The sequence below is a fragment of the Tupaia chinensis genome, unplaced genomic scaffold, assembly GCF_000334495.1.
Source record: "Tupaia chinensis unplaced genomic scaffold, TupChi_1.0 Scaffold000140_1, whole genome shotgun sequence".
Classification (NCBI taxonomy): Eukaryota; Metazoa; Chordata; class Mammalia; order Scandentia; family Tupaiidae; genus Tupaia; species Tupaia belangeri.
Genome location: NW_006159610.1, coordinates 9,924,657 through 9,942,117, shown reverse-complemented (window position 1 = coordinate 9,942,117; position 17,461 = coordinate 9,924,657). Strand labels below are relative to the sequence as shown.

General features: G+C 40.2%; 2 gene segments (V, D, J or C); both read right to left on the bottom strand.

The window, feature by feature from the left end:
- Positions 1–216: 216 nt before the first annotated feature.
- On the bottom strand, positions 217–881 carry LOC114007221 (T cell receptor beta variable 11-1-like). The segment is given in 2 exon segments: positions 217–650; positions 788–881. Coding segments are annotated over 2 exon segments (483 nt in total).
- A 5,929-nt stretch (positions 882–6,810) lies between these two features.
- On the bottom strand, positions 6,811–7,717 carry LOC114007220 (T cell receptor beta variable 12-3-like). The segment is given in 2 exon segments: positions 6,811–7,220; positions 7,613–7,717. Coding segments are annotated over 2 exon segments (435 nt in total).
- Between the last annotated feature and the right edge of the window lie 9,744 nt (positions 7,718–17,461).

The following is a 17,461-nucleotide window of genomic DNA, read 5'->3' as shown; positions in this document are numbered from 1 at the left end:
CTGATTGTCACTGCCATATTATAACAGTCTACATTTAAAAATTTATTGTATGTGTTTCACAATTGCTTGTTTTTATAGGAGATCAATCATCACTACCTCTGAACACTGAATCTATGGTAAGTTACTTTCAAATTTGCCTTCATGAGTTTCTGCTGAAAAGTGTTTCAAATTCTCTAGTCCTAATTCTTCTGAAACACCATTTGTAGCCCACCTGTTTCAAAAAGGAATTTTTAAATCCCCCTGGACAATAAGGAAATGGTGGAGCCTCTCTTTAGGGTTGCCTGTAGGCTGAGTAGGGAGAGAGAAATGTACAATTTTGTGCACAGGTGGGAAGTGTTTCTGTGATGCTGTGGCTAAGCTGCTGGCACAGAGATACACAGCCGAGTCCCCCAGCTCTGCACGCAGGATCTTCAGAGTGGAGTCTGCTCCCTTGGGTCTCTCTGCAGAAAATTGTTCTTTAGGCAGCAGAGATTCATCTACCGTTGCCGCATTCTGAAAGTATGTCAGGAGCTCTGGTCCTTGTCCCGGTCTCTGCCGGTACCAGTACAGTGTAACATGGCCAGAAATAGGGTCACACCAAAGAGTCACAACCTGTCCTTTTTCTGAAATCTTTAGTCTGGGGGACTGGGTGATTCCAGCTGCCATGAGTTCTGTGGGGGCAAAATACAGAATTTGAAAATGAAAACAAGGAAATGATCAGAATAATTGATGGTAGGTTCACTGTGGAAATGATCAGAATAATCGATGGTAGGTTCACTGTGGAGATCTTGGTGTTCAGAGGACTCACCTGCCCCCAGGAGACACAGGGCTGCCCAGCAGAGGAGCCTGGGGGCCATGCCAAGGCCGGGCAGAATGAGAGGTTCAACAGATCACAATCCTAGTGAACAGGAGCAGAAGATGAGGGACGTCCCTTGTCCTTACATGGCAGTTCTCATGATTACATCACTGTCACCCACGGTGGGACCCAGTCATAGACATCAATTGATATAAATTAAAGCATACCTAGAAGTTCTTTAACACATTCCTGGAGCATAAATTCATCCTTTGTCCTCACTCACAGCTCCAGGGCACTTGTGGCTGGGGCTCCTCCTATGTCTCTAGACTTGTGCTCTAGCTTCAGTAAAAGTATACTTGGGAGTCACTCAGAGACCCCAAAAATTATTCCTTAAGAATTTGATACCCAAGCAGGAAATTCAGATATGCTTTGTAACAAATCTCCTCCCAAACCTACAGGCTTGAAACAGCAATTATTACTCATAAATCTATGCTACGTATAGACAGTTCTGTGAATCTTGGCTAAATAATCCAGATACTGATCCTTTGTTTTACGTGTGGTCCACAAAAGTTTTCTCTATCCTTGTGTCTTCTCTTTTAGTCCTCTTAGCAGTCTTCACAGGCCAAGTATCTCAACTTCAATGAGGGAAATCTCTCTTGGAATATCTCAAGTGATAAGGGTTAAGGACTTGATAGAAGCAATACTCAGTGAGCTAACTGACCTCCAACAGTATGTAAAAATGGTATAATCAGCAAGAATAATTCTTTTCAATCTATAAGGATGTTCCTCTACAAAATGAATATCTATTTTACTCCACTGTGAAAATGGAGTACATAGAGAAGCAGGGAGGGTATTTGACAGCACCTTGTCATGAGAAGTTTTGGACAATATGGAGAAGATGGTATAAATTGCAAGAGCAGGTGTGTAGAGAAGCACAATTAATGTTCTGCAGGGGGATGAAGTGTGTATGACTTAGTGAAATAAACATTATGAAGCATCAGATAGCCAGACTTTCAAAAACTCAAACACCATCCTAAAGTGGAGCTTTTATCCTGTGAGCAATGCAGAATCATAAAATTCACAACAATTTAAAAATGTGTTTTAGGACAATTATTGTGTCACTAGCAGAATAATTCAGCACAAACCCAGGCCCATCCTGAGATGGATATGAACTTGAGCTGTGAAATATTGCATGCATGCCAAGTAGTTTTCATTTTTTGCTTTTTAAAATTAAAATCTAAAGTTTTTATGATCTCTTTTCTTATTTTTTTATTTTATCATTTCTTCTTCTTTCCTCTTCTCTGATTCTTCTCCTTTTTTCTTTATCTTTATTGACTGACTGCTCAGCCTCTATGCACTAAGTGTCTAGCCAAGTCTAAGTGAACAGCTTCCAAACATCTGAATACGATTAGGGTCAGAATAGTCCTTTATTCCCACTGAATATGATGCACAAAGAGTGAAAGTGAAACAAAAGAGTGATTGCAGATCACCTACTCCTGCACACTTCTGAATGCTCAGATTGAACTTCAAGAATTAGGAAGAAACACACCATCTATCAGATGACAGAAATCACCACAGGGTCACAAGAAATATGGGAACGTAAGAAAATACCTCTCCTTCAAGGGAAAAGAATAACTCCTTTTCATCCTCAGTACAATGAAACTCATAGAAATGTCAGATAACAAATTTAGACTATTCATAGTGACAAAGCTAACAGGGAAGGAAAAGAGACAATGAACTGCAGAAAAGGCCAGAAAAAGGAGCTGATGAGTTCCAGGAGATGAAGAAATCTTTGCAATATCTGAAAGAGGAAATACACACTATAAAAAAATAATCAAATGGACCTATTAGAGCGAGAGAATAATTCAAGTTTCTTATAGCTATAAATGTCTAAACATCTCCACATCTCTTCATTATGAAGATCAATGTGTAATCTTGTATTCATGGAATTGATTGGAGCCTGCTGACATGACACTCACTGGAGGACAGTGGCTCTAAGTTTTGTTGCATTTATTTATTAAATATATTTATTTAGTTAATTTATTCTAAACTTAAAATTTCATTACCTTCCTTGTTTAAAATACAATGTTAAGACTAGTGGTGAAAAGTTTTATGGGCAGCTTGCCTACCAAGAAAAAATTCAATTTAAAAATGGGTAAATGAACTGAATAAACAACTCTGCAAGAAAGACTTGTGAATAGCCAAGAAACATATGAAAAAAAAATGTTCAAAGTCTCTTCATAAGGGAAATTAAAACCACAGTGAGATATCTTTTAACTCCAGTTAGAGTGGTAAGGATAAAAATAAAGAATGACATGTGTTGTTGAGGCTGCACTGAAAAGGAAACCCTCTTACACTATTGATGGGAATGTAAATCAGATCAACCTCTGTAGAAAACAATATGGAGGTTTCTCAAAAAATATACAAATAGAACTTCCATATGACCCAGTAATCCATTTTTTGGTATTTACCCAAAGGATTAAAAAAAATAAAAAACACTCAGTTGGAAAGATAGTTGCACATTCATGTTTACTGCAGCATTCTTTACAATGGCTAAAACAAACAAACAAAAAAAAACCCCAAGTGTCCAAAAATTGATGTCTGGGTTGAAAAACTGTAGCACGCATATACTATAAAATATTACACAACTATAAGATACGATGAGATCCTATCATTTGACTCAAAATGTATGAATATAGAAGACTTACTGTGGAACAAAGTGAGCCAGACATTGAAAGACACACATTGTATATCCCCACTCAGTTTGTCCTGAATGCAATGGCAGAGGTTAAGAGCTCTAAAGGTATGATGGTGGAGAGGATGGGTGTAAATGCTAGAGACTGTAAGGGAGGGGAGAGTGGTTGGTAGAGAGTGTGTGGTAGAGGTGCAAGGGGAGGAAACATCTGACAGATGGAAAAATGTAAAGTTCTCTGTTGAACTCAATAAAAAATAAGTGAGATGCAGATATTGTTTATTTGTTGATGAGGACATGCGTATGTTCTCAACTGGGTTGGACTGAGGTGTGTGTCATGCTGGTAAAGTCTCTTTAAAGTCTAAATGATGTATAGTGATTAAATGTATAAATAATAATGAAAATTAATAAAAAATATAAAGTAAAATAAGAAAATGTTAAAGTCTCTATATTCAGGAAGCTCAGAGTTAGGAATGCACATATTTATTCATTCATTCAGTAGATATTTACCATGTGCCTATGATGTTTTAGATATTGTTCTAAAACAGCAATGATATCTGCTTATGGAGATTACAGTTTAATGGGAAAGAGACAATACTCAAAAAAATGGTAAGAACATTTATTATACAATGTTAAATATTGAGGGGGGAAAAGATAAAAGTACAAGAGGTAGAAATGTTGGGAAGTTTGCAATGATAACTAAAGCTATTAAAGTAGACTTCTTTGGAAGATGAGATACTAAAAAATTATAGAAGAAAATAGGGGGCAGACTGTGTTGCACTAGTAATCAATCCTCTGCAGTGCTGGACTCATATGGGAAGGTCCAGGTTTGGGTCCCAGAGCCTCCCTATACATCCTGGGTGTGCACATGATCCAGGACGGCTGAGGCTAGGAAAGGATGATGGCATGAAGACCCTGTTGGGAGTGCCCCTCCCTCTCTCTCTTATTAAAGAAAAACAGAAATAGGCTAGAAAAAGAAAAAGAAGGAAGGAGGAATGAAGGGAGGAAGGGAAAAAAGGAAGAAAGAAAGAAAAAGAGGAGAGAAAAAGAAGGAAGGAAGGAAAGAAGGAAGGAAGAAAGAAAGAGAATGAAAGAGAAAGAAAGAAAAGGAGAGAAAGGAAGAAGAAAGAAAAGAAAAAGGAAAAAGAAAGAAGGAAAGAGAAAGAAAGGAAAGAGAAAGAAAGAAAGAAAGAAAGAAAGAAAGAAAGAAAGAAAGAAAGAAAGAAAGAAAGAAAGAAAAAGAAAGAAAGAAAGAGGAAAGAAGGACAGGAAAGAAGAAAGAAAAGAAAGGTAGACAGACATCTTGGAAGAGAACTTTGCAGCAAAGGAAAAAGAGCAAAGGCTCTGAAGTAGAAGTATGCCTGGTATATTCCAGGAAAGACCAGAAAGCCAGAATGACTGCAGAAAAATAAATAAAGGAAAGAGAGTAGAAGAAGAGGTAAGATACGTAATGCCGAGAGGGGTGGCCTAGAGTCTCCTAGGCTTATGTAGGCTGCAGGTTTTTGAGTGAAATGCAAAGCTGTTCAACAGAAGAGCTCTGATTTATAGGATAACTTTGATTTCTGTGTTGAGAGCAGACTCTGACTTGGTGACTGGGATGGAGTAAGGATGGAAGGGGAGGGACCTACTAGCAAACTGTTACAATAATAGAAGGCAGAAACTAGAGGAAACTCCACAGAGTTCCATTAGTAGTCTTCCCTTTATTTTGCTGTTCATGGGTGCCCAGAGGAGTTGGACTGAATGAGGGTGGATACTATAGTCTGAAACATTGAAATATGATTTAGACAAAGTAAGAAATAAAAACATAGGTGTTTGAAAGTTTTGAGTTGCATGGCCTGGAAGAGTCAGAGAGACAGAATTGTATGCTTTATGGAATTAGTGTGATAAAAATAAGGGAGGTGATGGTAAGAGGATAGAATGATTAAAATAACAATTTTGTAATATAATTTCTTGCTGTTTATTACATAGTCTATTATCATGGATGTGAATCAGAAAAGAAGAGGGAAAGAAAAAACTACCAGAAATGAAGTTAAGAAACTGAGAAAGCAATAACTGGTCTATGAGATGATAAAGTCATCAAAGAGGATGGCAGGATTAGTCCTGGAGAGAAGGGACTGAGTGAGAAGAGGGTTCTGTTGGTAAGGAAGTAACGCGAAGATAAAGTGAAATATTGCTAATGCCATTTGTGCAAAGAAAATATTTTTTTGTTTTTGTTTGCTTTTACACAAGTTAAATGCAGGAGGAAAATTATCTGGAAGTAGCAGGGAGAATCCAGGAAAACAGGGACAACACTAGTATTACACACACACACACACACACACACACACACACACAAACACAAATTATGTCATTACGTCTCTTGATTTACATATTATTGAAGCTGAATTTTAATCTGCACTATTTCCACCAAGAAAGTTAGGGACCTACAATCATAAAAAAAAAAAAAAAAAAAAGGAGGAGGGGGTTAATGACAACTAGGTTTTGGCTACTTGATGAACTCATGTGGACCTAAATTCCTTTGGACACTAAAATACAGGCATCTTTTGCAGTGGCCAGTGGTACTCTGATAGGGATCAGGATGTAAATAAGACTACAGAAGAAAAGCATTAATAGCATTCAGAGTGAATCACAGGGTTATATAAAAATTTCTGGCATAATTCAGGAATAAAATATAGACTTGGTTCTAAATGACGAAGGATCAAAAGGAAACAAAGCAAAGTAAGACTGGACAAGCCTTTGTGCTTTCAGGTATCCCAACATAGGTCCGTGTTGGTTTGATGGAGTAGCAGCTGAAGAGGCCTCACCAATATTCTGAGTCCACACAAGCCCTCAGCTGACACTAGGTTCTCTTTAGGCAGGATGGAGACACATGAATTCCAGGATTCCAGGAAAGATAGCTTCCCTCTCCAGTATTTAACTGTCTGCCCACACCTGAGATCATCCTATAATGAAGAAAGCCCTACAGAAGTGTGAAGGTGAAATTAGCATTACAAAAGAATGTCTACAATGTCTATTTTCCAACCAGGAATAATTGGTTTTCTTGGAGAGGAGGCAGTGTTCTGTTTATGGCTTAGAGTGAGAAGAGAAAGAAGAGGCTGAATAGATTGGAAGACATGGCTATTATCGCGAGCTTCTGCCGTTCAGGTGGGGATGACAAATGCACAAAGGCAGGGAAATTACATTGTGGGCACGCAGGTTTATCTCACACGTGCATGAATTCTGAGCCCACAGACAATTTGTAAGGAACCTCTGTCCTCCATTTCCTTTATTATTACCTACACAAGAATTTCTGTTGATGCTTCATCATGTTCTGTCTTTATCAGGCCCTGACTTAATTTATTTCTCATGCAGAAATAGGAGCATGGATGACTTTACTCACAACTGCTAGAAGTTGGAGGGAGAAAGGGAAGCAGGATAGTTTCTGCACAGGGAGGGGTTGATTCTGCAGTGCTGTGGCTACACTGCTGGCACAGAGATACACAGCTGAGTCCTTGGGCTCTGTGGGCTGGATCCTCAGGGTGGAGGGTGATCCAGTGGGCATCTCAGCGAAGAATCGATCCTTGGGCATCACACCTTCATCCATAGGAGACCGGCTGCGGAAGTAAGTCAGCAGCTCCAGTCCTTGGACTGTGGTCTGTCTGTACCAGAAAAGATCAGTGTGGCCAGAAATTGGCTCACAGTTCAGAGTCACTGTTTGTCCCATCTCTGTCACCTTGTGCCTGGGTGTCTGGATGACCCCAGCATCTGTGTGTCCTATAAAAGAAAATAGAATAAGGAAAATATAAGCATGACTAGGGAAGCACAGCAGGAAGATCTTGAATATTCTATGGACTCACTGGCTACCAGGATACAAAGGACCACACAGGAGAGGGTCCATGGGCCCATGACAGGGTGTGAGCAGGTGTGGAATATCAGACCGGGGCACTTGTGAGCATGAGAAGAGAAGATTCCCCACATTCAGTGACATCACCAGATGAGTCACCACCCCCAACTTGAAAGCTCCTTTCAAAAGAGGCTGCATCTCTGGGAGGCAGGACTAAGCTCAATCTTAATTAACCTGAGATAAGAATTCTAAATCCAAAAGTTCCCTTCAGGTTTAGTATGACATTATCAGTTCATCACGCCTTTTCTACAGTATCTCTTACCTAAAAGCCTGCCAACTATACCCATGTGCACCTCAGACGGCAAGTGCTCAAAGATGAATTCACTGTCTTATTGCCAGCCACCTTTTCAGCAAACTCTGAAATTCCTCTCACTGGTGGTTTGATGTTTCTGTTCTCACCCTCATACCACCAAACACTTAGGAGTTGGCCTCTGAGCTCCACAGGAAGTGCGAGGTCAACTTATTTTTACTAATGGAAGAACTGAATTGCTCTCCTGAGGACTCATTAGATTTCTAAGCTGTTCTTTGCTGTAAAAGACTTTATCCTTAAACTGTTTTTTAATTCCCAAAGCCTATTACAGAAAAGTTTTCACATTCTCTATTCCCATAATGTGACAAGATGAGGATTGTCTTATTTTTAAACTTTTGTAAATAAAATGCTCTTGTGTTGACTTACATCTTATTCTTACCAGTAGAAAACCTAACGTTTTTAAATCATTAACTCCTGGCTTTTTTCCTTTACAGGGGCTTATCTCCCTCCCTCCGTACCTCCCCAACACACACATATGCCTTTCAAGATGGAGGTTATGAAAAGTTGAAAGAAGTCTCTGTTGACCAATTAAGTTATTTACTAACAAAAAAGAAAAAAAATTCAAAAGTCCACATTTTTACTGTTGGCACAGAGAAAAACAGATTTTTCAAAAAAACTCATGGAAATGCATATTATAAAAAAAAGACTTTGCATGGAGTTCATAATCTTAGTGCACTAAAACAGACTTATCCCTTAATTTCATTTTCTAAAAATTTTTTGAAACCTTGAACTGCTAAGTTCATTGAAGATGAGAGCACATGCCAATTTGAAACAGCAAAACATTTACAACAGACTGGCATTCCTCTGGTGGGCAGAGATGTCCTTTGGACCCAGAATGTGAAACTGTGGGCCGCATTCTGTCTTTTGAAAGACGACTGCTATTCTGCCTGTCTCGGCAACAAACATGGTAAGTGGGATTATGGCCCTCCAAAGATGTCCTTGTCTAATCCCCAGAATCTAGAAATGTTTTAAGTTATGGGGCAAAGGGAAGTTAATATTCTAAATGGAATTCAGATTGGTAATCAGGTGACCTTGATATAAAAGGGACAGTCTGGATTTTGCCAGTGTGGCCAATATGATCACAAGGGTCCTCAAATGTGGGAAAGGGAGGTAGAAGGGCCAGAGCCAGAAGGATGCAGGGAGAAAGCTCTGACAGGCCATAGTCTCCACTGGCTTTGAAAGAGGAAGGGATCAGAAACCCAGAGTGCTGGGGCCTGAAAAAGCCACAGATTCTCTCTTAGGGCTTTGAGAAGGCATATGGCCATACTGAAACTTGGGTTTTAGCCCAAGTAGACTCATTTTGGATTTCTCTTGTTCAGAACTATAGAACGAGAAGTTTGGGTTGAGTCATTATAAGCCATGAGGTTAGTGGCAATTTCTTACAGCAGCCATAGAAGGCTGAAACATTATAGTATCCATGGGACTCATGTGCAAAAGAATCAGAAAACTACCTTCAAAATACAGATTTGAGGCAGATACATAATCGCATGGAAAGAACCTGAAATCAGGTCAAGGGAAGTCTAGGCAAAAAAACAAACCGAAAACTTCCTAACTCTGCCCAGACATCCTGCTTCCAGGGAACACACAAGAGACTGGAGAGAATGACTAAGGGAGACTAGATTGCAGCATCTCCCTGCTGAGTGTGAAAGATGGTGGGGGAAGAAATCCTGTTGCTTTGGCCCCCTCCAAGCCCTGTCTGACTAGTTGATCTGCTCATGGCACCTCCATGCTTGTCAGATCCTTGGGCCCAGGGTCCCTCTGATGGGGTCCAGGATAGCATCTCTGTTTGCCTTGACTCTTACCTCTGTGTCCACCAGAGCAGGTAGGGCTGACCTGGGCTGGTGTAGGGCCAGGCTCTCTAAGACTCCAAGGCTTTTCCAACACACAACTGCTTCTCTGATTTCTCCAAATCACATCACCCAGCTGCAGCACCCCAGTTACCTGTGGCCCAAATCTTAACCTTGGAAATATACCCATTATAAGCATGCTAGCCATTCAGATCCCAGTTCAAACTGCAGTTCAGAGCAAAACCTATCTCTACAATAGAAGAAGAAACATTTGTCTCTAATTTTTTTATTACAGCCATCATTCAACACATGTGCAAATTTCCAAAATCTAGACCTGACCCAGAGATCTCCCTTAACCATCTTCTTCCAGAGAGCTCTCTAAGCCCTTCTCCACACTGTAGAGGATGATGAAGCCACAGTGCCACCTTGTGGCCAGTAGGCAGAAACAGCACAAATGGGCTTTCTTGCCATTTGGAGATGTGCTTTTATTTCACTGAATATAGGGAATATATGATAGTATAATTTGTTGCTGTTAGAGGGTCCATAAGAAATATTGGGGTTATTGTGGCTTTGGGTGGAGCCACCTGTGAGAGACAACAGAGACAGATAAATGCAGATGTCAGATTATTATTATTTTATTACTTTTTCAATTATGCCAAAGGGTATGTGTGCCTGCCTGAGAGAGAAAGTGAGAAGACAGCACTCGTGGGGGATGACCGTGTTCTAATCCCCTCTTCTCTGTCTCCCCCCCCTTTTGGGATTTTGGACATGCATGTACACACATATGCCAGTGTGTTTTTCAAGCCACCAGGTCCGGACTTGAACCACTCAGCCAGCTACATGGGAATCAGCTGCCTCAATCACCACACCACAGGCTGGCCCCAATAATATCAGTTCTGATATTGATACACAAGAGGGCTCAATGTGAAACCGCGTGGGCTAATACTGCATTAAAGCAGAGTTTACCCCATTCGCTCTGCCCTCCAAACGGCAGGTCAACCTTCGTGGGAAAAGAAGGTCCAGCTGATCGTAGTGCATGTTAAGAACTCACCAAAGACTCTCGTTCCTCTGCGGATCCAACAAAAAAGTGAGACGAAGAAGAGTCTAAATAAGATCATGTATTTCCTTTCCCATAGAGAAAATCAGCAAGAATAGAAATACTAAAATAGGAGTATTGCTTTTGGGCCCAACCACTGTTCCTTGATTTAACTCATAAAACCCCACGACAGGGCAGCAATTAAATTGATTCCAAGCCCAGTCTCTGCTCTCTGACCAAGTCCGAGCATTCACTGTCTATTTTATTTCCCACCTTACCTCACGGTCCAACAGAACATCAGAAGTTACACATAAAAGTCAGCAAGGACATAAAAATACTTCAATAACAGAATACCACTAACAACTAGATGTCTTGGTTTGATTATAAATGTTCTGTAAGGTTTAAAATAACCTTCAGCTGAAATCAAAGTTTAAGTACATTTCTTTGTTGGATTAACTACCAAACCAATAACAGACCAAGGATTTAATATTAAAACCGAAAGAAAACTAAAACTCCAAAAAAATTTATGTTAACTTTAATCCCAAACTGAGGGATTAATCCAAATCTGCCCACTGTAATCTAAAAACTTGGATGAAATAACAAAAGCTTAATGAGCTTCCTCCTTGGACCCCAGGTTGGTTGCCTGGGACTTTAAGGCGAACCCACACCCCTCCCCACCCGAAACCCGGATTGAGCCAGCCAGCAGTTCCGGACACCAGGCGGACTGAGGCTGCAGGCCTGACCCTACCGCAACTCCACGCATCCCCACCGTCCTTCCTCCTTGGACCCCAGGTTGGTTGCCTGGGACTTTAAGGCGAACTCACCCCCCTCCCCACCCGAAACCCGGATCGAGCCAGCCAGCAGTTCCGGACACCAGGGCAGGGAGAAAGCTCTGACAGGCCATAGTCTCCACTGGCTTTGAAAGAGGAAGGGATCAGAAACCCAGAGTGCTGGGGCCTGAAAAAGCCACAGATTCTCTCTTAGGGCTTTGAGAAGGCATATGGCCATACTGAAACTTGGGTTTTAGCCCAAGTAGACTCATTTTGGATTTCTCTTGTTCAGAACTATAGAACGAGAAGTTTGGGTTGAGTCATTATAAGCCATGAGGTTAGTGGCAATTTCTTACAGCAGCCATAGAAGGCTGAAACATTATAGTATCCATGGGACTCATGTGCAAAAGAATCAGAAAACTACCTTCAAAATACAGATTTGAGGCAGATACATAATCGCATGGAAAGAACCTGAAATCAGGTCAAGGGAAGTCTAGGCAAAAAAACAAACCGAAAACTTCCTAACTCTGCCCAGACATCCTGCTTCCAGGGAACACACAAGAGACTGGAGAGAATGACTAAGGGAGACTAGATTGCAGCATCTCCCTGCTGAGTGTGAAAGATGGTGGGGGAAGAAATCCTGTTGCTTTGGCCCCCTCCAAGCCCTGTCTGACTAGTTGATCTGCTCATGGCACCTCCATGCTTGTCAGATCCTTGGGCCCAGGGTCCCTCTGATGGGGTCCAGGATAGCATCTCTGTTTGCCTTGACTCTTACCTCTGTGTCCACCAGAGCAGGTAGGGCTGACCTGGGCTGGTGTAGGGCCAGGCTCTCTAAGACTCCAAGGCTTTTCCAACACACAACTGCTTCTCTGATTTCTCCAAATCACATCACCCAGCTGCAGCACCCCAGTTACCTGTGGCCCAAATCTTAACCTTGGAAATATACCCATTATAAGCATGCTAGCCATTCAGATCCCAGTTCAAACTGCAGTTCAGAGCAAAACCTATCTCTACAATAGAAGAAGAAACATTTGTCTCTAATTTTTTTATTACAGCCATCATTCAACACATGTGCAAATTTCCAAAATCTAGACCTGACCCAGAGATCTCCCTTAACCATCTTCTTCCAGAGAGCTCTCTAAGCCCTTCTCCACACTGTAGAGGATGATGAAGCCACATGGCCACCTTGTGGCCAGTAGGCAGAAACAGCACAAATGGGCTTTCTTGCCATTTGGAGATGTGCTTTTATTTCACTGAATATAGGGAATATATGATAGTATAATTTGTTGCTGTTAGAGGGTCCATAAGAAATATTGGGGTTATTGTGGCTTTGGGTGGAGCCACCTGTGAGAGACAACAGAGACAGATAAATGCAGATGTCAGATTATTATTATTTTATTACTTTTTCAATTATGCCAAAGGGTATGTGTGCCTCAGCCAGCTACATGGGAATCAGCTGCCTCAATCACCACACCACAGGCTGGCCCCAATAATATCAGTTCTGATATTGATACACAAGAGGGCTCAATGTGAAACCGCGTGGGCTAATACTGCATTAAAGCAGAGTTTACCCCATTCGCTCTGCCCTCCAAACGGCAGGTCAACCTTCGTGGGAAAAGAAGGTCCAGCTGATCGTAGTGCATGTTAAGAACTCACCAAAGACTCTCGTTCCTCTGCGGATCCAACAAAAAAGTGAGACGAAGAAGAGTCTAAATAAGATCATGTATTTCCTTTCCCATAGAGAAAATCAGCAAGAATAGAAATACTAAAATAGGAGTATTGCTTTTGGGCCCAACCACTGTTCCTTGATTTAACTCATAAAACCCCACGACAGGGCAGCAATTAAATTGATTCCAAGCCCAGTCTCTGCTCTCTGACCAAGTCCGAGCATTCACTGTCTATTTTATTTCCCACCTTACCTCACGGTCCAACAGAACATCAGAAGTTACACATAAAAGTCAGCAAGGACATAAAAATACTTCAATAACAGAATACCACTAACAACTAGATGTCTTGGTTTGATTATAAATGTTCTGTAAGGTTTAAAATAACCTTCAGCTGAAATCAAAGTTTAAGTACATTTCTTTGTTGGATTAACTACCAAACCAATAACAGACCAAGGATTTAATATTAAAACCGAAAGAAAACTAAAACTCCAAAAAAATTTATGTTAACTTTAATCCCAAACTGAGGGATTAATCCAAATCTGCCCACTGTAATCTAAAAACTTGGATGAAATAACAAAAGCTTAATGAGCTTCCTCCTTGGACCCCAGGTTGGTTGCCTGGGACTTTAAGGCGAACCCACACCCCTCCCCACCCGAAACCCGGATTGAGCCAGCCAGCAGTTCCGGACACCAGGCGGACTGAGGCTGCAGGCCTGACCCTACCGCAACTCCACGCATCCCCACCGTCCTTCCTCCTTGGACCCCAGGTTGGTTGCCTGGGACTTTAAGGCGAACTCACACCCCTCCTTTGGAGTGTTTGAATTTTGGTGAGTTGAGTAGCGCGCGGTGCGCGATTTTCTTTTTCCATTTTGTTTTTCTTTGCTCTTGGGGTGTTGCTTGTTTGGTCAGTTGAAGGCTCACTACTCCTTAGAAACAGCGAGCACTTTGGGCCTTCCAGGGCTAGTGGCAACAGTTAATGGTAATTGTGAGTAATAGGTAGGCCAACCATAAGAGAAATCATCAATCTTCTAAGCCTGTACAACTTTTATGAATCAGAGATACCTGAAATAAGTTGGCAAGAAACATATAGATTACCTGATGACTAAAAACAATCGCAAAGGCTCAAGAAATATGAGCAACCAACAAAAGGCCTCTCCGTCAAGGGAAATCATCAATCCTACATCACCCACAGTCAATACAATGGACGTCGTGGACATGTCTGATAAGGAATTCAGAATATTTGTAGTGACCAAACTAACTGAGATGGAAGAGAAAAGAGACAAGGAGCTCCAGGAGATGAGGAAGTCCTTTAATGACTTGAAAGAAGAAATGGATACCCTAAACAAGAACCAGATGGAACTTCTAGGTTTGAAGAATGTGATAGAGGAAATCAAAACCTCCCTTGAAAGCATTAAATGTAGGTTAGACCAGGCAGAAGACCGAATCTCTAACGTAGAAGACAAAACATCTGACCTAGATAAAAGTATCAAGAAGATTGAGAAAACAACCATGAAAAATGAGGATAATATACGAGGAATACTGGACACCATCAAGCGCCCCAACATTCGGATAATTGGTATTCCGGAGGAGGAAGAAAATAATAAGGGCCTGGAAAATTTATTCCATGAGATCCTGGAAGAAAACTTTCCAAATCTAGAAAGGCATTCAAATATCCAGACCCAAGAAATACAGAGGACCCCAAGTAGAATCAACCCAAGAAGATCATCTCCAAGGCACATCATAGCCAGACTGGCAAAAACAACAGATAAAGACAAGATACTAAAGTTGGCAAGAGGGAAACGCCAGGTTACTTACAAAGGTCACCCCATCAGGCTAACATCGGATCTCTCAGCAGAAACAATGCAGGAAAGGAAAGAATGGGGAAGCATAGTCAAAGTGTTGAGTGAAAAACAATTTCAACCAAGAATACTATACCCGGCAAAATTATCTTTTATATGGGAAAAAAAGATAAAAACATTCTCAAATAAACAAAATTTGAAGGAATTTACCAACACCAGACCAGCTCTTCAAGAGGTTTTGAAGGGAGTACTATACCAGGAAAACTAAAAAATCAGAGACAGTTATACGAGAACAAAAAACAACTAAGAAAATGGCTCACTTAATGATAGGATCAGGTATGGAAATATCGATAATTACATTGAATGTCAATGGATTAAATTCCCCAGTTAAGAGACATAGACTAGCTGAATGGATAAGAAAACAGAAACCCTCTATCTGTTGCCTACAAGAAACTCACTTTATGGATAAAGATATACATAGACTAAAAGTCAAGGGCTGGAAAAAGATATTCCATGCAAATGGAAATCAGAAAAAGGCTGGAGTAGCGATATTGATCTCAGACAAAATAGATTTTAAAACAAAGACTGTAAGAAGAGACAAAGAAGGGCATTATATAATAGTAGATGGGGTAATCCAGCAAGAAGATATAACCCTTATAAATATCTACGCACCCAACTCAGGTGCGCCTAAATATGTGAAGGAAAGACTGCTGGAGCTAAAAGGAGACATAGGGAAAAATACTATAATTGTTGGAGATCTCAACACCCCGTTATCTCCTATAGACAGATCTTCTAGACAGAAAATAAATAGAGAGATACAGGACTTAAATGATACTATAAATGGAATGGGCTTGACAGATATCTATAGAACTTTCCACCCTACATCCACAACATATACATTTTTCTCACCCCGACATGGAACCTTTTCAAAGATAGATCATATATTAGGACACAAATCAAGCCTTTACAGATTCAAAGGCATAGAAACTGTACCCAGCATCTTCTCTGACCATGATGGAATTAAACTCAAGATTAATTTCAAGAAACAACCCCGAAAACACACGAACACATGGAAACTGAACAACCTACTTCTGAATGACTTCTTCACTACTGAAGAAATTAAGGCTGAAATAAACAAATTTATGGAAACAAATGATAATGAGGACACAAGTGTCCAGAACCTATGGGACACAGCAAAAGCAGTCATAAGAGGGAAATTCATAGCAATTAGTGCACATAAGAAAAGGATGGAAAGATGGCAAGTAGATAACTTATCATCATGCCTCAGAGAACTGGAAAAACAACAACAAACGAACCCCCAAAATGCCAGGCGAAAAGAAATAATAAAGGTTCGAGCAGAAATAAATGAAATAGAAAATAAACGAACCATACAGAAAATAAATGAAAGCAAAAGCTGGTTCTTTGAAAAGATCAACAAGATTGATACTCCATTGGCTAGACTGATCAAGAAGAAGAAAGAAAGAAACCAGATTAATCAAATATGTGATGAAACAGGCAATATTACCACGGACATAGCAGAAATACATAATATCATTAGAGGATACTATGAGCGACTTTACGCCAACAAACAAGATAACCTGGAGGAGATGGACAAATTCCTGGATGCATATAAACTACCAAGATTGGATCAGGAAGACATAGAGAATCTGAATAGACCTATAACAAGCCAGGAGATTGAATCAGTAATTAATAATCTCCCAACAAAGAAAAGCCCAGGCCCAGATGGCTTCACTTGTGAATTCTACAAAACTTTCAAGGAAGAATTAACCCCTATCTTACTAAAATTATTTCTAAAGATTCAAAAGGAAGGAAACCTTCCAAATTCATTTTATGAAGCCTCCATCATCCTCATCCCCAAAACAGATAAGGATATGACAAAAAAGGAAAACTACAGACCAATATCATTGATGAATATAGATGCGAAAATTCTCAACAAGATACTCGCAAATCGTATCCAACAACATATAACAAAGATCATTCATCACGACCAGGTAGGCTTTATACCAGGGATGCAAGGGTGGTTCAATATACGCAAGACCATAAATGTAATACACCACATTAACAGAAAGAAAGATAAAAACCATATGATCATCTCAATTGATGCGGAGAAAGCGTTTGATAAAATACAACATCCTTTTATGATTAAGACTCTCAGTAAGATTGGTATAGAAGGGTCATTTCTGAACACAATAAAAGCAATCTATGAAAAACCTACAGCTAATATTATACTGAATGGGGAAAAGCTGAAAGCTTTTCCTCTGAAAACAGGTACTAGGCAAGGCTGCCCACTTTCTCCACTGCTCTTTAATATAGTACTGGAAGTCTTAGCTATTGCAATCAGAGAAGAGAACAGTATTAAAGGCATTCGAATAGGCAAAGAAGAGTTGAAAATATCTTTATTTGCAGATGACATGATGGTATACTTAGAAGACCCAAAGGTATCCATGAAAAAACTGCTTGAAGTAATAAGTGAATACAGTAAGGTGGCAGGATACAAAATCAATATCCAAAAATCTATAGCATTTCTATTTATGAACAACAAGTTGAATGAAGCAGAGCTGAAGAAAGGAATCCCTTTCACCGTAGCCACAAGATGTATAAGATATCTAGGGATAAACCTAACTAAGAAAGTCAAAGACCTTTATAAAGAAAACTACGAGAATCTTAAAAAAGACATTGAAAGTGACATAAAAAAGTGGAAGGACATCCCATGCTCCTGGAT